This window comes from Amblyraja radiata, chromosome 7, assembly GCF_010909765.2.
Source record: "Amblyraja radiata isolate CabotCenter1 chromosome 7, sAmbRad1.1.pri, whole genome shotgun sequence".
Taxonomy (NCBI): domain Eukaryota; kingdom Metazoa; phylum Chordata; class Chondrichthyes; order Rajiformes; family Rajidae; genus Amblyraja; species Amblyraja radiata.
Window position 1 is genome coordinate 17,465,275 of NC_045962.1, and position 27,493 is coordinate 17,492,767.

General features: G+C 44.6%; 1 protein-coding gene across 1 annotated transcript in view; it reads left to right on the forward strand.

Annotated features, from left to right (window-relative positions):
• LOC116975080 (collagen alpha-2(V) chain) overlaps nucleotides 1-26,809 on the forward strand; it is a 246,679-nt gene extending 219,870 nt beyond the window's left edge. The window contains exons 48-54 of the mRNA XM_033023785.1: nucleotides 383-490; nucleotides 1,146-1,199; nucleotides 3,826-3,933; nucleotides 8,633-8,915; nucleotides 12,692-12,879; nucleotides 19,783-20,025; nucleotides 24,698-26,809. Coding sequence (XP_032879676.1) covers nucleotides 383-490; nucleotides 1,146-1,199; nucleotides 3,826-3,933; nucleotides 8,633-8,915; nucleotides 12,692-12,879; nucleotides 19,783-20,025; nucleotides 24,698-24,844 — 1,131 coding nt within the window. The 3' untranslated portion in view covers nucleotides 24,845-26,809. The remainder of the gene's footprint in view (nucleotides 1-382; nucleotides 491-1,145; nucleotides 1,200-3,825; nucleotides 3,934-8,632; nucleotides 8,916-12,691; nucleotides 12,880-19,782; nucleotides 20,026-24,697) is intronic.
• Nucleotides 26,810-27,493: the final 684 nt, after the last annotated feature.

The following is a 27,493-nucleotide window of genomic DNA, read 5'->3' on the forward strand; positions in this document are numbered from 1 at the left end:
CAATTATATTTATGTAATTAGCTTATAAAAATATCAAATAAATGTTCTTTTACAAAAGATTGTACCCAGGATAAAGTGACTTGTTTTTCTTTAATTCCTTGGATGTCTGCAAATGGACACAAATGGAGATGCACTTCGATACTTCACATGAATTGGGGGCATTCCCAGTTTTGTGGACTTCTATTGCAAGGGTTATTAACCTAATACAAATGATGGTGAAACCCTGATAAATGCTTGAGGAATGTATGTAGCTTTGGCAAATTTAACATTAAAAAAAGTCTGTCATATCTGTTTGGTGACCCCCTACTGAAGCTGTTTGAATGTTGTCAAATGATTTTCTCTAACATTAAAATAAAGCTTAAACTTGAATTTACTTTTGTAGGGCCCTCAAGGTCCCCGTGGTGACAAGGGAGAGAATGGAATTCAAGGTGAACGTGGTCAGAAAGGTCATCGTGGATTTACTGGTTTACAAGGTCTTCCTGGTCCTCCTGTAAGTAGCTGCCTTTTCATTACTATCATCAGCTCATTTCAGGCAGGTTTCCCTATCTTTACGCTAAACAATATTTCACTTGGTAATACAGGTCCACCACTGATTTTCTGGCACCCTTGGTTCTAGAGCCTATCTGGATTATCCATTTTGCTGGACCAACAGAGGTCATGGCCTTTGAGTCGAGTCCAACGTTACTTGAACTTAGGCCGCCGAGGGACTGAGATACAAGCCTGCAAAGTCGGCCTCAGATATTGGCTATGGGAACCAATCTGCCGGCTCCAGCCGGGCCGGAGTTCCAGAGCCCCGGCTGCAGAGGGGAAATTCAACCCGCCGATCGGCACGGAAATTCCGATGAGGTCGAGCCACATTTTCGGCGGAACATCCAGGGGGGATTTCAAGTGTGCTCTGCGATTTTCTCCTGATTAAAGGAGGCACTGGATCATCAGTTGCTGGAAAATCGGTGGTGGACCTGTACCAGAAAAAATATTATTTACTTGATAAATGTAGCAAGCCATGGTTGTAGCAAATGTAGCAAGCCACTGTACTTGCCTATCATATTTCTGTTATTGAAATGAATATGCGGAAGCGTGAACATCCTAGCCACTGTATCTTCTACAATTCAAAGGATTAAACTAATCCATTCTTCTCTCTTCAGGGTCCTTCTGGTCAACGGGGTGGTTCAGGAATTCCCGGGCCAGTTGGTCCCAGAGTAAGTGTATTTCAACATGATTTGATTAGTACGGGTGTCAGGGGTTATGGGGAGAAGGCAGGAGAATGGGGTTCAGAGAGATAGATAGATCGGCCATGATTGAACAGCAGAGATGGGCCGGGTGGCGTATTTCTGTTCTTATCGCTTATGAACAATGAATATGTGCAATTTCACAAACAGAATAAGTAGAATGGTAAAAATAAACATCTCATAAGTTTCTTCCTAATCACAATCCAGTGATGGGTCCAGATAGTTTGAATCATACCAAGGCACATGTGGACTACACGTCCAAGAAGCTAAGCAAATCTAGAATAAAAAGAATAACCCTAACCAAAGAGATGATAAAACTTGTGGGTCATTGTCAAACCCTACACACTTTGCTGCCTTTACCCACCTTGCCCTCTGAAACGGCCAACCTCCATCTTTCAGAGAGTGTCAGGAGTGGACAATAAATGTGTTTGATATCCACAACCTGTGCGCAAAGTAATTAATAGAGAATTGTATAATTTTATATCTGTGGAAATCTTTATACACATGAATTGCATTGCAACATTGCCCTTGCACATTTGATTTCACGCATCAACACCTCATCTTAGTGTAATGGGCCTGTCCCACTTACGCGACTTTTTCGGCGACTGCCGGCACTCGTCATAGGTCGTTGGAGGTTGCCGAAAATTTTCAACATGTTGAAAATCCAGCGGTCGACCAGAACATGGTACGACTCTTTGGGCGACTACTCACGACCATACAGGCTTCACCCTGCGACATGTCGCCCAGGTGTCGCCTGTATGGTCATGAGTAGTCTCCTTAGTCGTCCAAAGAGTCGTAGCATCTTTTTGGTCGCCACTGAATTTTCAACATGTTGAAAATTTTCGCTGACCTGCAACGACCCATGACGGGTGCCGGCAGTCGCCGAAAAAGTTGCGTAAGTGGGACAGGCCCATTACATTCACTGAAAAGCTGCTGATCTTTCTAACATAGAATTGCCCCCTATACATGCAATGCCAGCATCTGGTTCCATTGGAGGAGTCAATGCAAGAGATAATCAGAAGCCATCACACTATATGCATTAACCATGAGCAACCAAAGAAAAATAACTCTGCTGATCAATTGGTTGTCATATTGTTGTCGTCGATCAACTGGACCACTTGCATTCATTTTCCAGACACACTTTAGTTACTTGTGCACAAGGAGACAAGAGCAGTCCCAGTCACCTTACTACTCTAACATCCTGCTAGGAAATGTCAACTGTTACACTGAGTTTGATCAATTGAAATCTTGCGCATTCTCTAATTCCTTATCGCCTATCAGAATATGTTCTTAAAAGCACTAATCTATCATAAAAACGACATGCTATTCAATCCTCTATTTCCATTTAATCATTATAAAGATAACTCTCAAGGACCTTAAGGTGTACAGTTATAGCTAGCTGCGTGTCAAGGGATGTCTATCAAGAAGCTTGTGCTCCATGTCAAAGGATACCCAAACGCCCTTGTATTGTAGAGCTCTTAAATTTTGACATACTGCAGATTTCACATTCTGTCATCAGATCTCTACGTTTTTTCAGAATTATTGCATCCCAGGATACAAGTTCTGTCACTGCTAACCAGTAATGTTACTTTCCACAAAAGTAGTACCATTTTGTTTTGGGTGGTTGATCAATTCTTGGGGTCTGAGGGTTAAAATCAAAGGTTCAAAGGTCCATTTATTGTCACATACACCAATTGGTGTCGTGAAATTCGAGTTGCCATTGCAGCACATTAATAAGAACACAACATAACATTATAAAGGAATTTAACATTAAACATAAAAACACCCCCCCACAATGGTTCCCACTGTGGGGGAAGGCACAAAGTCCAGTCCCCATCCCCTTGTCCACCCATAGTCGGGCCTATTGAGGCCTCCGCAGTCGCCGCTAAGGGGCCCGATGTTTCAGGCCCTTCTCGCCAGATGATGGTGCTCCAGCGTCGGTAGAACCCTCTCAGCAGCTTAGGATACCTGAAACGGCCACTTCCTTACCGGAGACCGCGGCTTCCAAAGCCAACAGGCCGCGCTGGACGGAGCTCCACCACTGGCGACCCCGGCGAGAGATCCCAGGCTCCGCGGTGTTAAAGTCAGCGCCGCCGCCTGCGGCCGGCCGCTCCACAGACCCGTAGCTCCGCCATGTTTCATTGGCGGTCTCATCGGCGGTCCCAGCGCGGCGACCCGGGCAAGGCGTCGCCCGCTCCGCGATAGCGCTCCAGCGCTGTGCCGCCGCCAAAGCCATGGTTCTGGCCGGTACCCTCAGGAAAAGCCACTCCAGATTCCGATGGTAGGCCGCGAGGACGGGTCGAAGATGCTGCTCGGAGGAAAGCCGCCTCTCTGACCAGGTAGGGACTAGGAAAAGCAGTTTCCCCCTTCCCCCCACCCCCCATATAAAAAGACTAAACCTCCAAAACAAAATACTATTTAAATACTAAATCAGTGAGACACTCAAGTGTGTGAGGAACAATTTACAGTACTCAGATTGGAAGACTCAAGTTGTAATAAATAATAGTTCTCTTGCTTCAGTCTGTACATTTTGAAAGATCTAATGCATGAGTTTCAAATCATTGCCAACTCCACAACATGTTGTTTTGTTTTTCAGGGACCTCCTGGTCCAGTTGGACCTCCTGGAAAAGAAGGTCACCTTGGATTCCCTGGACCCATTGGACCACCTGGATCGCGTGGGACTGTTGGAGAGGCTGGTCCTGGGGTAAGGGTGCACAATGCTATCCAGCAGGAGTGTTGAGTGCCATATCGGTAGTTTACCCATGCCAGCAAAATCGTGAAATACCTACGATCAAAGAGTTCTGGTAATTGTGATTTGGGAGTATGGCAGAATGGGAAGTGAAGTGATTGAAATGTATCTGATCATAGAGGGCCTCGACAGGGTAGATGTGGAGATATTTTCTCCAAGTGCAGTCGCGGACAAAGAGGAAGTCGGAAAGGAACAAAAAGAAAATAGTCATTTCGTCATTCAAAGTATTTAGTAACAAAGTTGAGAGGTCATGTTGCAGTTACATAAGATGTTGATGAGGCTACATTTAGAGTATTGTGTTCAGCTCTGTGCACCATGTCAAAGGGACGATGTTGTCAAGCTGGAAAGGGTGCAGAGAAGATTTACCAGGATATTGCCTGGACTCATGTGGGTGGTGGGGGGAGGGGGGCTGAGCTAGCAGGAGAGAATGGGCAGGTTAGGATTCTATTCCTTGGAGAGCAGGAGGATGAGGGATGATCTTATGGAGGTGTACAAAATAACGAGAGGAATAGATCGGGTAATTACACAGTCTCTTGCGCAGAGTAGTGGAATCGAGAACCAGAGGACTGAGGTTTAAGGTGAGCAGAGAAAGATTTAACAGGAGCCTGGGGGGTGACCTTTGCACACAAAGGGTGATGGGTGTATAGAACAAGCCACCAAGAGAGGTTGTTAAGGCAGGAACTATTGCAATGTTCAAGTAAGATTTAGAGAGATACATGGATAAGACAGGTTTCGAGGGATATGGTCCAAACACAGGCAGATGGGACTATTGTTGATGGGACATGTTGGTCGGTGTGGGCAAATTGGGATTAAGTGCCTGTTTCCACAATGACTAAAACTGGGGTGTGTAGAAATTTCTTCTCTCAGTGGATGGTGACTCTTTGGAATTCTCTGTCACCAAGGGTGATGGAGGCCAGATCATTGGATATGTTTAAGGTGGAGATAGATAAATGTTTGAAATAGATGACATGAGGCCAGCATTGATCTGCCATGATCATATTGAAAGGTGGGGCAGGCTTGAGGAGCCTGATGGCCTCCTCCTGCTCCTACCTGCTTGTGTTCTGACTAACATTCAGCTATGTAGTCATTGCAAATACCGTAAACATGATAGTACTGTAAACATTAATACTGCAAAGAGTAGCAATGTGTTCAGATTTTAGAACTGGATCTATGAAATTGGAAGGACACAAAGATATCTGATCTATTTCGCCCTATAAGGCTAATAATTTTGTCCTTGAATTAAAACAGAAAACACTGGAATAATAAACAGAACTAAAGTATCAGGTCAATGAGATTTCATCAAAACTGTCTGAACTTGGCCAGCTAAGTTTTATAGCATTTTTCATTTTTATTTCAGATTTCCAACATCTGCATTTTGCTATTTCTCTATTTTAAGAGGCGGGCAAACTAAGATAAAATAAATCTCAAACTCAAATTGCTGATAATCTCTGATCTCGCCACGAGATGCTTTTGAATTCTGAACCACCCAGCACCTCATGCACATTGGATGTGACTGTGCACTGATCGCATTCTGACCCTTTGCTTCAAAGCTCCATGGCTCAAAGTCTTCCCTTATGGTTTAAACATACTTGGGACCTCCAACTATGTAACAGAATTTTCCACTGTTAACTATCTAACTATTTAAATAGAAGATAGACACAAAATGCTGGAGTAACTCAACGGGTCAGGTAGCATCTCTGGAGAAAAGGAAGAGGGGATATTTTGGGTCGAGATCCTTCTTCAGTCAGACCGTTCTTCTTAGGGGCTTGACCCAAAATGTCACCTATTCCTTTTCTCCAGAGATGCTGCCTGACCCGCTGAGTTACTATCTACCTGGGCTTTCTGGCTAATATTGCTGTTTGTTAGAGTTTTCTCCTTGCATTTTGATTGCTGCATCTGACAAAGTATCAAGGGTGGCCACATTTCAACAGTAGGAAGAAGAACTTGCATTTGCTTAGAGAGAAAGAGACTAGAAACTGCAGATGCTGGAATCTTGAGTAAAACATGCAGTGTTGGAGGAACTCAATGGGTCAGGCAGCAGCTGGGAAGGGGATGAACAGATGATGACTTAGAACTGTTCTTTGAATTGAATTTTGAATTGAATCCTTTATTTGTCATTCAGACCTTTCAGTCTGAACGAAATGCTGTTGCCTGCAGCCATACATGTAATAATAACAACACACAATAAACACAAATTAACATCCACCACAGTGAGTTCACCAAACACCTCCTCACTGTGATGGAGGCAAAAAGTCTTAGAGTTACTGTCTCTTCCCTCCTCTTCTCCCTCTGCGCCGAGGCGATACCCCACCGGGCGATGGTAAGTCAGTCCCGCGGTTCAAGCTCCGCGGCCCGGGGGTGGTCGAAGCTGCCGCCCTCCAGTCCAGCGGACGCAGCTGTTGCAACGGGTGCTCCGGAAAACAGGCATCAGCCTGTGACCTGCGAGCTCCCGACATTGTCATCCACTGGCCCGTGGCCGAGCCCCGGATCCAGGTCGCCGCCGCCTCAGCCACCGGAGCACCGTCTCCGCCCCGCACCGGGCCGCCCACACGGCAACGTCTCAGCCCCGCACCGGGCTGCCCCCACGGGAGCACCTTCCAGCCGGGAGCCGGTCCGCCCTCACCGGAGCGCCTTCCAGCCGGTAGCCGTGCCGCCCGCACGGGAGTATCTCAGCCCCGCGCCGTCCGCCCTCACCGGAGTGCCGAGTCTTGCCGCTGTCTGGACGTCGCCACAGCTCGAAGACGGCAAGCCTCGCGTTGGTGAGTCCTGGCTGGCTCTACCTCCGGACCCTCGAGGTCGGTCGCAGGTTGGAGGCCGCCAGCTCCGCCATTAGGCCTCAGCGCAGACGGGGGAAGAGAAGGGGGATACGACAAAAAAGTTGCATTCCCCCGAAGGAAGAGACAGAAAGCCCTGTTTCACCCACCCTCCACACACATAACACCACCTAATAACCAAAAAAATTACTAAACTAGACAAAAAAAACAACACAAAGTAAAAACAGACAGACTGCAGGCGAGCCGCAGCCGTATCACAGCGCCGCCACTTCTTCAGACTGGTAGAGTAGGGGGACGAAATCTGGAAAAGCGGTAGGGGCAGGATAAAGCCTGTCAAGTATAGAGGAGAGGGGCTTGGTTCCCACAACAATAGTGACAAGGACCAAATAATCCGCTTCAATGACCTGGATCCAGGGAATAGGGGTGAAGAGGGTGTCCTTCAGGGAGTAACATGGAATCTTATCCTTGCACACAATAGACAGGGATATTGGAAGGCTGGACATGGAATTAGTTAAGGCATCATCGTGTACCTTCAAGAATGATATGGGGTGAGGGCAGGAATGAGGTACTGATTGTGGATGATCAGCCATGATCACATTGAATGGCGGTGATGGCTCGAATGGCCTACTCCTGCACCTATTGTCTATGTATCCATGTATCACTCCTATAACACTGCCCAGGGTGGGACTTGAACCTTGCTGCACCCGGGCCAGTCAGCCACCGCTTACTGAGCAGAGCGGCTGCAAAATATTTTGGGATGAGCTTTGAAGAAATGGTTTAGGTTTGGGTTTTTATTACTGTCACACCTAGTTTGTGTACGTGCTATCCAATAATAATATACATGGATCTAATCAATCCATATACAAGAACAACATGTAGAGCAATGAGAAGAATACCAGAGTGAAGAAAGAAGGTTCTCAACATTGTTGCATAAAATTCCAACGTCCGCAGTGATAGTTGACACATGAACAGTTTGCTTATGAAAATGATTGAGGTTTGTTTGACGTGCAAGCATAGAACATGATAATTAACAATCATTAACTGGCCCTCAACATTTTTCCTTTTGCATATCAAAAAGTCATAAGGTCATTAGTGATAGGTGTAGAATTAGGCCATACGGCCCATCAAGTCTACTCCACCATTCAATCATGGGTGATCTTTCTCTCTCTCCAAATCCCATTCGCCAGCCTTCTCCCCATAACCCCTGACACCTGTACTAATCAAAAATCCATCTATCTATGCCTTAAAAATATCTACTGAATTCCACAGATTCACCACCCTCTAAAGAAATGTCTCCTCATCTCCTTCCTGAAAGACCGCCCTTTAATTCTGAGCCTATGACTTCTAGTCCTAGACTCTCCCCCTAGTGGAAACATCCTCTCCACATCCACTCTATCCAAGCCTTTCACTATTCTGTATGTTTCAATGAGGTCTCCCCTCATTCTTCTGAACCCCAGCCCTATGCCGTTAAACGCTCATCATAGGTTAACCGACTCAATCCTGGGATCATTTTTGTAGACCTCCTCTGGACCCTCTCCAGAGCCAGCACATCCTTCCTCAGATATGGTGCCAAAATTGCCCTCAATACTCCAAATGCAGCCTTACCAGCGCCTTATAGAGCCTCAACATTACATCCCTGTTTTTGTATACAAGCCCTCTTGAAATAAATGCTAGCATTGAGTTTGCTTTCTTTACTACCGATTCGACTTGCATATCTTTCCTTCATTTTGGTCTATGTACCTCTTCATATCTCTCATTCCCCTCTCACCCGACTCTCAGTGAAGAAGGGTTTGACCAGAAACGCCACCTATTCCTTTCCTCCAGAGATGCTGCCTGACCCACCGAGTTACTCCAGCTTTTTGTGCCATTCTTCCTGGTAGGGTCCTCAGGGTGAAGAAGGTCTTCGTGGTCCTCCCGGGCCTCCTGGACCTCCGACGGCTGCCTATGAAGAGAGGCTGGGCTCCTACGGCTCGATAGAAGGCACCCTGAATATGTTCAATGCCGATGAGACGTCTGCCACCATCCCAGTGGATTCGGGGGTGGACGCCACTCTGAAGTCCCTGAGCAGCCAGTTGGAAACCATGCGCAGCCCAGACGGTTCGAGGAAGAACCCAGCTCGAACGTGCCAGGATCTTCTATTCTGTCATCCAGAAAAGAAAAACGGTACGTATCTGCACAGGTGCTTTGCTGTCCTGCAAGTTTCTAGCTATGGGTAGTTTCTGCTGCAATGCATGGTCCCAGAAGGCAAATTGGACATAACGCAAGTGATGAATTGGGGAACGCTATTTGCATTATGCGGGCTAACTTGGTTACAGCGTAACTTCACACGAGAACCAGAAAACCACTTAAACCCTTGGAAGTAGACAAGCAGAAATAAAGCAGTCTTGGATTAAAGCAGCACGGGGGAGGGGAGGGGGAGGGGGGGTGGGGGGGGGGGGGGGGGGGGGAACAAATTGTTTCCATTCAACCTCCTTGCAGTAATCCATTGTCTCTTAAGAACACAGCTGCTACTTCAAAAGTGGGAGGCCATCATAATCGACAAGCAATCAGTGCTTTTACACTATAACAAAAAAGTTACAGAAATAGAATCCCAAATTTCCTGGAATTTGATGGTATTTCCTGAAATTTTCAAAAATGCTTGCTGCGTGCTATTTGTTGTTGTTTTTCTTTCGCGGGCACACGCTAACAACACAAAGAAGAACAAGGCAAAACACATCTATGTAACTACACTGTATCTGCCTTCTTCTGTTACTCACTTGCACAATGTAATGCAAGGCATCATGCACTTTGCACATATATGATGTAGCCTAGCCTGCATGCTATGCATATTGTGTGTTCAGTGCAGTGTGTGCCTGGAATACAGTGCCACAAATAACTCAATACAACAATCAATCAATGAAATTATTTATTACATGCACCAATTAAGGTACAGTGAAATGTGAGTTACCATTTAGCCTCTAAGTAGCTTTAAACTAAACTACTGGGATGTGACGGCCCCCTCCCTCTCCCCCCTTCCCTCTCCCCCTCCTCCTTCCCCCTCCCTCTCCCTCCACCATCTCTCTATCCCTCTGTTCCCTCCCCCTCCCTCTCTCCTCCCCCTCCATCTCTCCTCCACCCCCTCCCTCCCCCTCTCTATCCCCCTTCCCTCCTCTTTCTTTCCATCCCGCTCCCCTCCTCTCACCTCCCTCCCTCCCTCGCAGCGTTGGAGGGCCCGTGGTGGCGGGGTGGGTGGGGGTGGGGGTGGGGGGGGGGCAGGGGACAGGCGGGGGGCCCGGCCAGAGCGGCGCCTGGTGTCGGGTCATGGCCTCTGCCAGAACTGGGTTCAGAGTCAGTCGTTCCCGCTCCCGCCAGCGACGGGAGAACGGTCTCCCCTCTCCCGACGGACCCACTCCCTGGACGCCAGACTGACCGCCAGCGAGGGTCCGACGCCACGGATGAAGGTGATGGACCGGGCGGGCAGACCTCGTGGGCCCGGAGAAGTTTGACACCCCTGATAAAAAACAAACATACTCCCCCCTCCCCCACGCAATATTCCACCACTCACCCAGACGAGGCCCGGGACGTCGAGGCGATGTCTGACTGTGTGGAATGAAAATGCTGGTGATCTGATCCCGCCCGGGCCCACTGCGCACGCGCAGGGAGAAAGCATCATTTTGCGTCCCTACCGTCACCGGCCTCCCCCAACTGCGCGGGCGCGGATGGTCGGAAATATTTTTCTTCCCCTAAATCATCCCGCGAGCCGGATTTCCCCAAATTATTTCATTTCCCTAAAATTATCCGAAGACAACAAGAATTTCCAGAATTTCGGGTAATTTCCTTCAAAGTGATAACACTACAAGCATTCCTTCTATTGATACTTGTGCATTGGTAAACATACGGCCTATAGTATTTTTAGCTTCCAGTAACAATAGCTTGTCCATTTCTTGTCGCTATTTTGAAAATCCTGTTGGGCCTGTCCCACAAAGGCGATTTTTTTTTAGGCAACTGCAGGCGACTAGTTTGTCGCCACATGTTCGCCGGTGGTCGCCGGGAGTAATCTCCTCACTCGGGTAAAAAGTCGTAGCGTCTTTCCGGTCGCCGCTAAATTTTCAACATGTTGAAAAATTTTCAGCCACAGTAAGTTTGACGCCAATGAGCGTAGCTTGACTTCTCCTGATGTAGGTTGTTGCCAGTTTCTCAGAGACCTGCTATGACCATGACAGTCGCCGGCAGTTGCCTAAAAAGTCGCCAAGTGGGACAGGCTCATGTGGGACTAACATTGTTATTGTGACTCTGAAACTCTAACCCCCAAGCCCCTTTTCCCCATTGACAATTGTTTTTATAACATGATTTCTGCTGAGCCGAGATTCCTCAGGAATGCAACTATTACATTAAGGCAGAACGATCTGTTTTTATACCTGTGTGTGTGTTAAGCAAACAATAATGGTGCAAACATATACAGTATGTGTGTATATATATGTCTATATAATATATTATATGTGTATATGTGTATGTATGTGTATATATATATATATGTACTCTGTAAACAATATAATAAATGAGAGAAACAAAGTTCAGTATACATATACAGTATACATATACTGAACTTTTTTCTCTTGTTTATTATATTGTTTACAGAATTCTATCTGGGATGTTATTGTTCTACCTGGGACTTTTGACACTATTTTATAGATGAGCAAGCTCCTCAATCACCAAGAATCATAATGAATGGGTAAACATCTCTCTAGATCCGGTTAATATTTTGCCAAATAGTTATTTTTTTTAAGGAACCATCATTTAAGAATGGAGTTGTGCGTTAGAATCGGTGGAACTGTCTGTAAATTTCTTGACACTTTTATTTGCATGAGCCATAATTGTACATTGTAAACAATCGTTCAGGAATGTGCAAATCCTTGCTCAAGTTAATGAAGATATTGGGGGGAGGGGGTGCTGTAATTCCTCTCCGCCCGCCCCACAAAAAAAAACGAATTTAGGTTATAAAAATGTGTCAGGGAAATAGCATTGCTACTTACATCAGCTCAGACTGCGTTCTGACACTAAGAGGCAGACTTGGTCATAAATATGGAGGGATATGGATAAAGGAGGGATATGGATTACATGCAGGCAGAGGAAGTTAATTTAACTCTTTATCATGTTCGGCAGAGATATTGTCGGCCCAAAGTCCTCATGTGTTGTACTGTTCTATAAATGTTTTCAACCACTTGTGACCATGGCAACGTCAGGTGAAAAGGAAATTACAGATTAACTGCGTGGAGATGTCTCCGGGTACTCCATTTCCCTCCCACATCCCAAAGATGTGCAGGGTTGTAGGTTAATTGGTTTCTATAGATTGTCCCTAGTGTGTAGGATAGAACTAGTGATGAGTGATTGCTGGTCAGCATGGACTCGGTGGGCCGAAGGGCCTGTATCTCTGAAATTACCTTTGAAATCCTCTTGGACAGAAGGTTTTATCACTCTTCTTTTAGGGTATTCAATGAGGGGGCCTACAGATGGACCTTTTGACCACCTGAACTTTGAGGGAATTTTGATGTGTCTTTACTTTAGACTTTTAAGATACATTGCAGAAACAGGCCCTTCGGCCCACCGAGTCTGTGCCGACCAGCGATCACCCTGCACACTAGCACTATCCTACACACTAGGGACAATTTACAATTTTCCCGAAGCTAATTCACCGACAAACCTGTACGCTCTTGGAAGGGTGGGAAGGAAACCAGAGCACCTGGAGAAAACCCACGCGGTCACAGGGAGAACGTACAAACTCCATTCAGTCAGTACTTGTGGTCAGGATTGAACCCGGGTCTCTGGTGCTGTAAGGCAGCAACTCTACTGCTGTGCCACGGTGCCATCTGTTCTCACACCAGGGTACAGGGAAGGTTGACTTCTTGTGGTTAACTCACACGTGGTTACCTTGAACTTGAGTAAATGAGTTTATTTTACAGGCAAGTACTGGATTGATCCAAACCAGGGCTGTGTTGAGGATGCTATTGAAGTATACTGCAACATGGACACTGGGGGCACCTGTATACATGCTGACCCATCTGAAATTCCACACAAGTCCTGGTGGACCAAAAGGAATAGTGATGATCGACATTTGTGGTTTGGCGAATCCATGAATAGTGGATTACAAGTAAGTTTGAAGTTTAGAAATTGTATTTTTCATTGTGTCAAACTATATTTCAAGCTTCCTTCATTTGTCATCAAGATCAGGAACGGTTTCCAATGAAAATGTTTTTTAACTGAAATAATCTCAAACTCTTGTGGATAGATTCTGGTACATTGACATCAGTTGGTTCTTGCAGGTAGACAAAAGTGCTGGAGAAACTCAGCAGGTGCAGCAGCATCTATGGAGCGAAGGAAATAGGCAACGTTTTGGGATGAAACCCTTCTTCAGACTGATGGAGGGTGGGGGGGTGGGGGGGTGGGGAGAAGAAAGGAAAAAGGAAGTGGAGGAGCCCGAGTGCTGAGGGAGAGCTGAGAAGGGGAGGAGACAGCAAGGGCTACCGGAAATTGGAGAATTCAATGTTTATGCTGCTAGGGTGCAAACTGCCCAAGCGGAATATGAGGTACTGCTCCTCCAATTTCCGGTGGTGCTCACTGGCCATGGAGGAGGCCCAGGGCAGAGAGGTCGGATTCGGAATGGGAGGGGGAGTTGAAGTGCTGAGCCACCGGGAGATCAGGTTGGTTAAGGCGAACTGAGTGGAGGTGTTCGGTGAAACGATCGCTAAGCCTACGCTTGGTCTCACCGATGTAGATCAACTGGCATCTAGAGCAGCGGTTGCAATAGATGAGGTTGAAGGAGGTGCAGGTGAACCTCTGCCTCACCTGGAACAACTGCTTGGGTCCTTGAATGGAGTCGAGGGGGGAGGTAAAGCGACATGTGTAACATCTCCTGCGGTTGCAAGGGAAAGTGCCCGGGGAGGGGGTGGTGCGGGAGGGAAGGGAAGAATTGACCAGGGAGTTACAGAGGGAGCCGTCTTCGCGGAAAGCAGACGGGAGGGGAGATGGGAAGATGTGGCGATAGGTGGGGTCACGTTTGAGGTGGCGAAAATGATGGAGGACTATTTGTTGTATGTGACAGCTAGTGGGGTGAAAGGTGAGGACTAGGGGGACTCTGCCCTTGTTACGAGTGGGAGGATGGGGAGAGAGAACAGTGTTACGGGGTATGGAAGAGACCCCGGGTGCGAGCCTCATCTATAGTGGGGGAGGGGAAACCCCAATCCCTGAAGAATGAGGACATTTCCGATGCCCTGGTGTGGAATACCTCATCCTGGGAGCAGATGCGGCGTAGACGGAGGAATTGGGAGTAGGGGATGGAGTCCTTACAGGAAGCAGGGAGGGAAGAAATGTAGTCTAGATAGCCATGGTAGTCAGTGGGTTTATAGTGGATGTCGGTCAGAAGTCTATCACCTGCGATGGAGATAGTGAGGTCAAGAAATGTGAGGGAAGTGTCCTCATTCTTCGGCCCGTAACGTTGCCTATTTCGTTCGCTCCATAGACCCGCTGCACCCGCTGAGTTTCTCCAGCACTTTTGTCTACCTTCGATTTTCCAGCATCTGCAGTTCTTTCTTAAACAGATGGTTCTTGCATACTTTCAAACACCAGCTAAACCTTGTCCGATGCTCTGTTAATCCGAGGTACATTTATCACCCGCCTTTCTGTTAAAACACACTTCAATTAAATATGAACTGCTGATGCTGGTTTTTACCAAAGATAGACACAAAATGCTGGAATATCCCTCTTGGAAATCACACCGTCCTTAGCCAACAATTGGCCTATCAGGGAACAACCCTGCCTGAGGTCATCTGTTTCCGATCCTTACTTTTCCTGGTCTTTCAGTGCTTCCAGTTTCCCCCTCATCCTGCAATCAGTCTGAAGAAAGGTCCCGAACCAAAATGTCACCTATCCATTTTCTCCAGAGATGCTTCCTGACCTGCTGAGTTACCCGAGCATTTTGTGTCCACACTTTAATTGAGTTCTATTCTCTTCTCAGCAATCAGTGCATCGCTGATACAGCATCTGCCTTCTGTGACTTTAGGAGAGCTCCCCCTCCCCTCCCCCCACTCACCATCAACAACTCCACAATCACATCTGGAGTCATTTAAGTTCCTTGGAACCATCTTCACCAGGAACCTTAAATGGGAGCACCATCAACGCCACAGCCAAAAAGGCCCATCAGAGGATGTACTTCCTGCGGCAGCTGAGAAAACACAATCTGCCACAGGCAATGATGGTCCAGTTTTATACTACCATCGTAGAGTTTGTCCTCACCTTCTCCATCATGGTCTGGTTTGGCTCAGCCACCAAGCACGACATCCGGAGTCTGCAGCACATCGTTCGATCAGCCGAGAAGTTTGTTAGCTGCAACCTTCCCCCCGTTGACGAACTGTACACTGCAAGGGCCAGGAAGTGAGCGGGTAAGTTCATCTCTGACCCCTCTCACCCTGGCCACAAACATTTTGAAGCACTTCCCTCTGGAAGGCGACTCCGGACTGTCAAACTGCCACAGCCAGACATAAAAACAGTTTTTTTTACACGAGCAGTAGCTCTACTCAATAACCAAAAGTCTGTAGCCTCCTTTTGCTCTAGTATTTTATTTAATTCTTCATATTTAAATTATAATGTTATATTTTTAATTGTTTACTGTATATCACTTTGTTACTTGCAGGCAAAGCACCAAGGCAAATTCCTTGTATGTATACATACTTGGCTAATAAAATTTATTCCAATTCAATTCAATTCAATTCAATTCAATGTTCTGCTGCCTCTGAACAATAATGATTTTTTAAATCCAGCACATCCCAGCTTTACAATTCTTGTGACCCTGATTTAATATTGGCGTTTTGAACAAAGTTTAACAAGAGAGGGCAAAATCCAATTTTTAGGTCAGAGAATATTTGTTGAATGTCTAATTTAATTATTTTTTTCATATTTGATACGTTACTTCCATCTAACTTACAGAATGTTAATCTAATGTGCTGACAATAGAAAATTATTTCGGACAGCCTGCAGAAGATATTATATGCTCAACATTTCTTAACAAGTTTGAACAGGAACCTTTAATCCAATAATTATAAAGGGAGTGCAATTTTTGTTATTGGTTAGCTTTTCTCTCTAAAAAAATATTAGAAGCACATGTAATTGGACACCTCAGACAAAATGTCTGGCAGCAGGTTAAAAAGCCCCATTGTGAACATTGACCCATTTACCATAAAGGTTGAGCATCATCTTGTAGGTTAATCGGTCTGTAAAAAAAGTTGGCCTCAATATGAAGTGAGTGGATGAGAATGTGGGATAACATAGAACTAGTGTAAACGGGTGATCGATGTTCAGCATGGAGACAGTGGTCAAAGAGCCTGTTTCCGTGCTGTATCTCTAAAACTTAAACTTCAAAAACCTAATCCGATAACTGATGTAATAAAAAAAAATTGGAAAAGGTTTTCTAAAGTTAAGCTTGGATTAGCAAAATAATATACAATCATCACTCGAAGAATCAAAGGAATGCATTCCTTCCTTGTTTAACAAGTAGCAAGAGTCTTGCAGTGTCAGCCGACAGACAGCAGATGGTGGTGTTGGGTCATGTACGATTTCTGCCACTGTGTTAAGCAGAGCAACAATACCATCTACTGGTATAACAGCAAAACAGCAGTGTGTGTGAAAATGACCTGGTTTTACCCTCATCAATATACAGCATCGTAAGACATTCCTTTTGGATATGGACATGGCTAATTAAAGCAATAATGAATCACTGCCATGACTGGCTAAGCACAGAGAATTGAATCGATGCTTTCTGAGATTACAGGATTGATCAGAACATGCAAACAAATTAAGGAAAATCAATAGAGACACCGGAGACTTGTATTTTTGCAGATATTGTAATCTTGAGCAAATAAATACAGACTGCTGGAAGAACTCAGAGTCAGGGGGCATCTGTGGGATTCCACCCTGAAATGTCACATACCCATGTTCTCCAGAGATGCTGCCTGACCTGCTGAGTTACCCCATCATTTTGTTTCTATCTGTGGACAGTCACCGTTTTGTTTGAGGACCCTGTTTGATGAAGGTTCCCCACCTGAAACATTGCCTGTCCATTTCCCTCCACGGATGTCGCCTGGCCAATTTAGTTCCTCCAGTCTTCTAGTTTTTTTTGTTGAGAAAAATCAACAGCCTGGGCTTTGCAGGTAAATGTTCCGGTCCAGGTTTTCAGCAAGCTCTCTGCAAAAGGCAGAAGTTCCACACTTACTCATCATTAATTGGCAATGCATTTTTAACTGTCTCTCCAATGGACTGTCAGCTGAGCACCATCCTCTGGAGATACTCCAACAGATCTGCCAGAGAGTCAGCTCTCAGTTCTTCCATCAGGTCAGACCTGGTGCAGGTTCTGTGGTCCCGGTGATTTCAATGGGGATTGCAAGACCTTGAGCAAGAATAGATTGTGGAGATGCACAGACTCTCTTGCCCAGAGTAGGTGAATCGAGGACCAGAGGACATGGGTTCAAGGTGAAGAGGAAACGATTTAAAAGGAATCTGAGGGGTAACTTTTTCACACAAAGGGTGGTGGGTGTATGGAACAAGCTGTCAGAGGAGGTAGTTGAGGCTGAGACATTTTGGCTGGTGTGGTCAAGTTGGGCTCAAGGTGATTGATTTGATTGATTATACCTTTAATAATCCTTTACAGGAAATTACAGTGCCACGACAGCTTCAAGACAGACATAACACCACACATTTCCTCAAATAGCTTCCATACTTAACAAGTTAAAATACAAGTTAAAATACAATGAATGAAAAAAAGTGCAGTTATTTATGCGCATTATATAACCTTATAGCAGCTGGTATACAAGACTTCCTATGTCTCTCAGTTTTGCACATTGGTGCAATCAGTCTCTGACTGAAGATGCTGCTCTTGATCACCTTCAGGGCATGGAGTGGGTGAGTGGGGTTGGTCATTATTGAACCCAGTTTGTTCAGTTCTGGCCTCTGCCACCTGCTGGACCGTTCGTTGCTCAGCCCCGACCACTGAGCCGGCCTTCCTGATCAGCTTGTCCAGTCTGTTTTTGTCCGCTATGCGGGCGCCATCTCCCCAACAGGCCACAGCAAAAAACAGAGCACTGGCCACCACTGAATGGTAGACACTGCACAGCAGGGGTTGGCAGATGTTAAATGACCTCAGCCTCCTTAAAAAATACAGTCGACTATGTCCCTTCCTGTACACCGCCTCCATATGACCCTTCCAGTCCAGCTCACTGTCAAGCTGCACACCAAGGTACCTGTGGTTAGCGACCACCTCCACCTCAGTGCCCTTAATGGTGATTGGTGTTGGTTGAGTCCTCCTCCTCCCCCTCCTGAAGTCCACAATGACCTCCTTGGTTTTTGTGGTGTTAAGATGGAGGTTATTGTGTGCACTCCACTCCACAAAGTTGCTTATTATGTCTCTATACTCCTCCTCATTGCCCCCTATGATGAGGCCGACAACAGCTGTGTCATCCGAAAATGTCTGCAAAAAGCAGCTGTTGGTGTTATATTGGAGATCCGCTGTGTAGATGGTAAACAGGAACGGAGTCAGCACAGTTCCTTGTGGAGCCCCTGTGCTGCTCAAGATGGTGCTTGAGACATTGTTCTGTAGGCGCACGTACTGTGGTCTGAGGGAAAGGTAATCCAAACACCACAGTACCAGTGATGGATCCACTTTCATCTTCTCCATCTTCTCCCCTAGCAGTCGGGGCTGAATTGTGTTAAAGGCGCTTGAGAAGTCAAAAAATGTAATCCTTACAGATGCATCAGTAGTGTCCAAATGTGTGTACACCCTCTGCAGCATGTAAATGAGGGCATCATCGACACTGATGTTGGGCTGATATGCAAACTGTAAAGGATCCATTTGAGTTGACACACTAGTCCTGATGTAGGAAAGGACAAGTCTCTCAAATGTCTTCATAATATGTGAAGTGAGCGCTACTGGTCTGTAGTCATTGTGGTGAGTGGGATGGGTCTTCTTTGGGACAGGTACCAGGCCAGATGTTTTCCACAGCCTTGGAACCTTCTGTAGACGCAAGCTCAGGTTGAACAGGTGTGTTAGAATACCACACAGCTCTGAAGAGCAGGTCTTCAGTAGCCTTGGGCTGGTGTCATCGGGCCCCACTGCTTTCCCTGGCTTCAGTCTGTCCAGCATCATCTTGACCTGAGCAGTATGAAGAGTCATAGGTGGGGCTGCTGGTGGAGTGGGAGGTGGAAAGAGGGGACTCCGTACAGGTGACATCTCAGGAGTGTTGGAGAGAGGGAGGGGAGGTGGAGAGGAAGCAGCAATGGTCAGCAGACCAGGTGGGGGAGGCTGGGGTGGTGTGGGGCAGTCAAATCTGTTGAAAAATCTGTTCGGATCATCAGCCAGACTCTTCACCATCAGGCAGTGTACCACCCTTCTGCTTCATGCCCGTGATCTTTTGCATTCCAGCCCATACCTGCTTCACTCCATCTTGCTGCAGCTGTCGTTCTAATTTGAACCTATAGGCTTCTTTCCCCTCCTTAATCCTCACCTTCAGGTCCATATTGTATCACTATGACTTTAAGAAAGGCACCAAAAATAAATTATTTGTCTAAAAAGAAATAGTAAAACATTGAAACACACCAAGAATAAACAACTGTCAACCCTTTTTTCTTAAAACAGAGTGTTAAAAAATAAACATTAGAAATCGTGAAAGCCTTGACAGCCAGCAGAGCTTGGAGGAATGCTTTCCATCTCTCTGCCTATGCACATGAGATACGTATCACTTTGCAATAGCAGGATACATCCAATATGTGTGGAAAAGGGATGAGCATGGGTGGAGATTGCAGGCAGCAGACTTGTGATGCCAAAATCTGAGCTGCTGTTACCAATGTGGTTCTGACCATCTTCCACAAAGTGTTCTACATGGGCCAATATGAGACAAACCATTGTCCTACTGATCTGTCAACACATGACAAATGCGTTCGTTCCTGATGATCATGGAGATTAGACTTCACTGACTCACTGTTTTGTGTTTTTTTCCCCCTTCCTCCACAGTTCAGTTATGGTGACAAGAAACATTCCCCAAATACTGTCATGATCCAAACAACATTCCTCCGTCTTCTGTCAAAAGAAGCTTCCCAAAATATCACCTACCATTGTAAAAACAGCGTTGCTTATATGGATGACCAGACTGGCACGCTGAGGAAAGCATTGATTCTGAAGAGTGCCAACGATATTGAAATCAAAGCTGAAGGAAACAACAGATTTAAATATTCTGTCCTGGAAGATGGCTGTACTGTAAGTATTAACCTGTAACTTGTTTACCACTGAATGCAGTGCTCTCTGTCGCAAAAGTCAGGAATACCCAGCAGGTCAGCAAGCATCTGTGGAGGGAGATCATCCACCAAGATGTTAACTGTGTCAAAAGAAGCATCTCTCCAGGCTGTATTTGGTGCTTGCTCCACTTTCCACCATCCACAGTATATTGCCTTTGAGTTGACTGAAGGCAAAGCAAAAAAAAGGAGTGAAAATAAGCAGCAATCAAAGGAGGGTGAGTCGGAGATAGTTCAAGTCCAAGTGAGTTTATTGTCATGTGTCCCTGTATAGGACAATGACATTTTTGCTTTGCTTCAGCACACAGAACATAGTAGGCATTTACTACAGAACAGATAAGTGTGTCCATATACCATAATATAAATATATACACACATGAATAAATAAACTGATAAAGTGCAAATAACAGAAAATGGGTTATTAATAATCAGAGCTTTGTCCGAGCCAGGTTTAATAGCCTGATGGCTGTTGGGAAGTAGTTATTCTTGAACCTGGTTGTTGCAGTCTTCAGGCTCCTGTACCTTCTACCTGAAGGTAGCAGGGAGATGAGTGTGTGGCCAGGATGGTGTAGGTCTTTGATGATACTGCCAGCCTTTTTGAGGCAGCGACTGCGTTAAATCCCCTCGATGGAAGGAAGGTCAGAGCTGATGATGGACTGGGCAGTGTTTACTACTTTTTGTAGTCTTTTCCTCTCCAGGGCGCTCAAATTGCCGAACCAAGCCACGATGCAACCGGTCAGCATGCTCTCTACTGTGCACCTGTAGAAGTTAGAGAGAGTCTTCCTTGACAAACCGACTCTCCGTAATCTTCTCAGGAAGTAGAGGCGCTGATGAGCTTTCTTGATTATTGCACTAGTGTTCTCGGACCAGGAAAGATCTTCAGAGATGTGCACGCTCAGGAATTTGAAGCTCTTGACCCTTTCAACCATCGACCCGTTGATATAAATGGGGCTGTGGGTCCCCCTCCTACTCCTTCCAAAGTCCACAATCGGTTTTGCTAGTGTTGAGGGCCAGGTTATTGCGCTGGCACCATATGGACAGTTGATCGATCTCTCTTCTATACTCTGACTCATCCCCATCTGTGATATGCCCCACAACAGTGGTCTGTCAGCGAACTTGATGATGGAGTTCGCACTGTGATTGGCTACGCAGTCATGGGTATAGAGTGAGTACAGCAGGGGGCTGAGCACGCAGCCTTGAGGTGCTCCCGTGCTGATTGTTACGAAGGCTGACACATTTCCACCAATACGAACAGACTGTGGTCTGTGAATGAGGAAGTCGAGGATCCAATTGCAGAGGGATGCGCAGAGACCCAGTTCTGCGAGTTTGGTAACCAGCTTGGAGGAGATGATTGTGTTAAATGCCGAGCTGTAATCGATGAATAACAGCCTGACATATGAGTTTTTGTTGTCCAAGTGGTCCAGAGCGGAGTGGAGGGCCAGCGAGATCGCATCCACCGTAGATATATATAGGAATTATGTAATACAGGCCTGAAATAGCTGAACCTGGTTTAGAGTATATAATCACGTAATCTCCCTAGTCAAACGTTCACAAGCTCGCAAGTTACAGGAGTAGAATTAGGGCATTCGTCCCGTCGAGTCTACTCCACCATTCCATCATGGCTGATCTCTGCCTCCTACTCCTATTTTCCTGCCTTCTCCCCATAACGTTTGACACCCGTTCTAACCAAGAATTTGTTTATCTCCACTGACTTGGTCTCCACAGCCGTCTGTGGCAATGAGTTCTACAGATTAACTGCCCTCTGACTGAAGAAGATCCTCCTTACCCGTTTCTAAAAGAGCGCCTTTTCGGATTGCCACTTGAGTTTGGCTGGAACAGGAGTCAAATCGGGCCATGACTGTGGGTTTCTCAATACACATCCAAACCGAAGTGAAGTCCAGTGAAACAGGTCATCTCCCTGACAATTTATAACAAAGGGTTTGTTTGCAATGGTACCTAGAGTGCACATTCAATACGATACTGGATTTGATGAAGATAAAGAGTAAAAATAGAAAGACGAGTTAGGAAGCATGTAGAAGAAGTGAACCACAAGGAGAAAAATGAAAGGGAGAGTGGTAAGGAATGGAGATGTGGGGAAGGTAAGAAGAGAGAGAGTTAGATTCAGCTCTTAGGGCTAACGGAATCAAGTTATATGGGAAGAAAGCAGGAACAGAGTACTGATTTTAGATGATCAGCTATGATCATATTGAATGGCGGTGCTGGCTCGAAGGGCCAAATGGCCTACTCCTGCACCTATTTTCTATGTCTATATTTCTAAGTGGGAAGAGAGAAACAAAAGGAATGGAGAAACGGAAGACAAAGGAGAGTGAATTATGGGGTGAATTCCATCTCTCTCCTTTAAGAAGCATTGTCTATTTAAAGTAAAAATCTGCAACTATTTCAATAATCATCATCTTTACATTCAAGCAGCAGAGTCTCTCGGTGACAATGCTAGTCTTGCGCCTGGTCTAATCTGGTGTGGTTTTACACCATAAGTTAGTCAGGGTTATAAAGCACAGAAATGGGCTCTTTAGTCCATCAAGTCCACATCAGCCTTCTTGCCCATCTGCACTAAGCCCATGTGTGTCCATTGGAACCGTCTATGTAGAACACAAGGTGCTGGAGTAACATTGCAAACAACCCCTTTGTTATATATTGTCATGGAGATTAACTGTTTCACTGGACTTCCATTCAGTTTGCATGCATATTGACAAACTCGCAGTCATGCAGCAGCATCTCTGGAGGATATGGATAGGCAATGTTTCGGGTAGGGACCCTTCCTCAGAACTGAAACATCACCTATCCTTGTTCCAGCTCCAGAGATGCTTCCCAGACCTGCTGAGTTACTCCAGTAACTCGTGTCCTCTGCAAGACTCCAGCATCTACAGATCCTCATGTACACTTGGAACCTTCAATGTCTGCCAAGTCTATGTGGAGTTTGTCTAAATGCCTCTTTAAAATGAAATTGTATCTGATTCTACCACTTCATCTTGCAGCAGTCTAGATATCAACCATTAGTTATAATAACAACTTTGCCCTTCAAATTCCCTTTAAAACTCGTACTTCCCATTCCAACTATTCCTTCTCGTTTTTATAAGGTCATAAGTGATAGGAGTAAAATGATGCCATTTGGCCCATCAAATCTACTCTGCCGTTCGATCATATCTCCCCCTCCTTACCCCATTCTCCTGCCTCTCCCCATCAAATCTGACACCTGTACTAGGAATCTATCTCTGCCTTAAAAATAGCCACTGACAGTCTCCACAACCTTCTGTGGCAAAGAATTCCACAGATTCACCACCCTCTGACTAAATATATTTCTCCTCATCTCCTTCCTAAAAGAACATCCTTTAATTCTGAGGCTATGACCTCTAGTCCTAGACTCTCCCGCTAGTGGAATCCTCTCCACATCCACTCTGTCTAAGCCTTTCACTATTCACAAGCCCTCTTGAAATAAATGCGAGTGTTTTTGATATCCCGACTATTGGAAATAAATATTCTGACTATCTACCCTGTCTGAATTTCTTGTGATTTTATCTTCCTCTATCATGTCACCCCTCAGCCTTCTTTGTGCCAGGGAAAACAGACCTCGCCTATCCTAACTCTTCCCATGGTTAAAGTCCTCCAAGCCAGGCAAAATTCTGGTGAATTTCCTCCGTACTCTTTTCAGCATGACCACATCTTCCCGAATTGGAGACCAGAACTGTGCAGAATACTAAAATAGTGGACTGACCAGTGTTTTGTTAAGTTGCAATGTTATGCCCCAACTCTTGTATTCAATGGCTGGCCTATGAAAGCAAGCCTGCCTGGCGGATATTCACAATGCTACTCTTGACTCTCTCGCAAATTCATAGTCAGGAAAATGACTGCAGGAAGGGCAGGACCCACTATCATCTACACCAGTGTAGGAACTTCAGACCTGCAATAAGGAAGCAAGGTGCAAGGTCCACTCGATCATACATTTACTAAGATTGATGGGATTAATTTCTCACTAAAGATGTTTAATTTAAAGTTTTGGTCAAAAGATTAAAATGAACATTTTATGATTACATAAAGAGGAGACAAGAAACTGCAGATGCCAAAATGTCGAGCCAAACACAAAGTACTGAAGGAACTCAGTAGGTCAAGCAGCATCTGTGGAGGGAATGGAGGGAATGTTTCAGTCCCATCTGAAGAAGTGGCCTGACCTGAAATATTGTTTATCCATTCTCTTCGCAAATGCTGCCTGACCCGCTGATTTACTCCAGCACTTTGTGTTTTGGTATGATGATGTATGTCATGTGAATTAGAAACAACATTGCCCCGCAGCAGAAATCTTAACCAAATAATAACAGATCCGAACACGACTAAAAATCTCTTGCAATCTATAATTTGAGGGCGGTGAACATGTGTGTATGCAATTCATGACATAGAAACATAGAAACATAGAAAATAGGTGCAGGAGTAGGCTATTCGGCCCTTCGAGCCCGCACCACCATTCAATATGATCATGGCTGATCATCCAACTCAGTATCCTGTACCTGCCTTCTCTCCATACCCCCTGATCCCTTTAGCCATTTAATGACTGAGGTGAACATTAATGTGAAGACGGGTTACAACAGATTCATTCTGCAATCCTGTTTATTTTTGCCTTGCAGAAACACAGTGGTAGTTGGGGCAAGACGGTCTTTGAATATCGAACGCAGAACACAGCACGACTGCCCATTGTGGATATTGCACCCTTGGATATTGGGGGTCCTGATCAGGAATTTGGCTTTGATATTGGCCCTGTTTGTTTCTTGTAAAATAAAAGGACATGGAGATTTTGAAGATATTCCTGGACTCTTGAATTAACGGCTGATCAAATCAGCACTGTATATATAAATACTTAGAAATTTCCAGCCCTTCATAACAATTATTTATTGTTCATATGAACCCGTTGATAAAATTAAAATGTGATTTAAAAACTGTAGAAACTATAGGGCAGTTTTTAAGTACAGTAAATAACTATTGGTTCTTTTGTAACAGGATTGGGAGCAGTTATGATTTTCACTTTTAAAACTTTAAAGTATTAAATGTAAATTCTGACATGTTCACATCTGGGAATGTTCCATACAATGCTTGCTGGGAACGATTTAGCAAACTGAAAGTAAGCCTGGGTGCTAGAACCACAGCTTCATCTCCTAGGGTTTCTGAGCCATGCTTCCCATCAGCTCTGCTCCCTGATGAGTGTGTAAAATCTATCCTATTATCTATTCATTATAGAGGTTACTTTAATATCAAGCTTTCCTACCACACGTACATTAACAGGTGCAGTTAAAAAAAAAGTACCCCAAGTTTAAGCTACCTCATCTCTTTCAGAAGCTGGGATGCGTTGATGCTTGTCTGATTCATTTTTTTTCTCCAAGGTGCTAAAATCTCCAGGGCTTCCTTCTGCGTTTGTTTACGGAACCAGGAGACAGAGTAAAGAAATGACGGTGCTAGTTACAAAGATCTTATTTCCTTTAAGCTTTTGATGAAGTAGCAGGAGACCCCTTAACACAATGCCATGTCAATCGGCATTTTATTATTCCTGTTGTGTCAACATTTTTTTTGAGTATGAATGGTGTTCCTTAACTCATCTCTTAGTTCAATTAGTGATAGAATGATCTGCATGTCTTGAAAGTTAAAACATGTAGGCAAATCCATTTTGCAATGTTTCTTTATCTCTTCAACAATGTTCTTTAATTCGCCAATAAAAACAACCATTTTACAAGGAAAACAGAAACACCTATGGTTGAATTAATTGATGTCCCCCTGCCCCCCCACCCCAGTAAATGATTGTAAACTTGTAATTAACCAAACATGGCATTAACAAGGTATCTAATAGTATGACTGGTTCACTTTTTAAGCAGTAGTACTAATCCTAATGATAATAAACCCTGTGGCCAATGTATCTTGGTTGAAAGAGATACAGGTCTCAAAAACAGTGAAAACATTCTATATTTAGTGGTAAGAAATTAAAATAAATTAGAAAATATGTTTTTGCATCAGCAAATATATCAAGACAAGTCATATTCATCCAGAAATTTCATTTTAACATCACTGCTTTTGTGTAATGAACCAGTAATTATACGGTATATGCATGATTATTAATCTCGACCCGAAACGTCACCCATTCCTTCTCTCCAGAGATGCTGCCTGTCCCGCTGAGTTACTCCAGCATTTTGTGTCTACCTTCGATTTAAACTAGCATTTGCAGTTCGTTCCTACACACTAGAAAAGTCATCTGCATTCAATCGAACAATCAATTGGCAATTTCAGTTTATAGAACACAAAATTGGCCTTTTTTTAATATCAATTACTTTACAAGGCTGCATTTCCTCATTTCTCCACACTTTTCTTTTGCATACTTAATGTTTTTTATCTCAGTAATTTTACCTTCACTCGGTTATACTTTAAGCTGTTCATTTAAGGCTGAATACAATTTATCACAAATGCTTTTTGCAACATGTTATTTGAAAAGGTTTTTGTGCCAAATTAATGAGATTTGATGGGGGGCTTATATCTCCAGATGATTCATTTATTATAACTATATGTTTCTCTTTATTTTGGTGCAAAAATCACTCCAGTCGGAGATGCGTACACAGAACGCTGCCTGCCATACCTATGGAAGAGAGCCTCTGTTTTTAAACTTGCTGTAAGACCTATTTACTTATCTGAACTTTACCGAACCTTCTGTTATGTAACAGTAACAATGAATAGGAAAATTAAATGTTGAAGCAATTTTATATTGTTTAAGCTTTTCTTGTGTTTACTAATACAGATATTAGTAAACACTCATCAGAACAATGAATTAACTGCAATTTGGTTTGACTGGGGAAATTTGATTTTCGTGGGTTATTTGATCTCGTCTTAATTTGGGATTAACTGGACCAACATTCTCACACTTGAACACCCCAGAAGGAATGTTATTTGGGAGAGGATACATTTCAGTAATCACGACTCGTGTTTTCACATGCATTGATGTAATACAACACTGAATATTGTTTGTGTTCCGCATTAAATGGTATACACAAGTGTTGTGCGAAGATAAGTCAGTTTGCCTATTTTTTATAATCTTTTGAATGTAAGCTAAGACCAAGATTTTCAGCTGGTGGGTTGGCAATACAATATTGGAGCGTAATTGACCACTATTCCTGATGAAAGTTTAGATCAGGAGCCCATACAAAGCAGACGTGGACCTTCCTCTTCTCAACTGTGCTCTTTGGCCATGTGAAGAAATAAAGAGTAGGAGGCAACTCAGATCCTCATGTCTGCCTTGGCCTTCAATGTGATCATGGTTCATCTGCACCATGATCACTTCTGTGCTAGTTCTCCAGAGCCTTTAACTTGTTGATCTTTCAAAAACATATCTACTCCCTCTTTAAATACAAACCACACCCCCATGACCTGACTTCGATTATATCTAGATG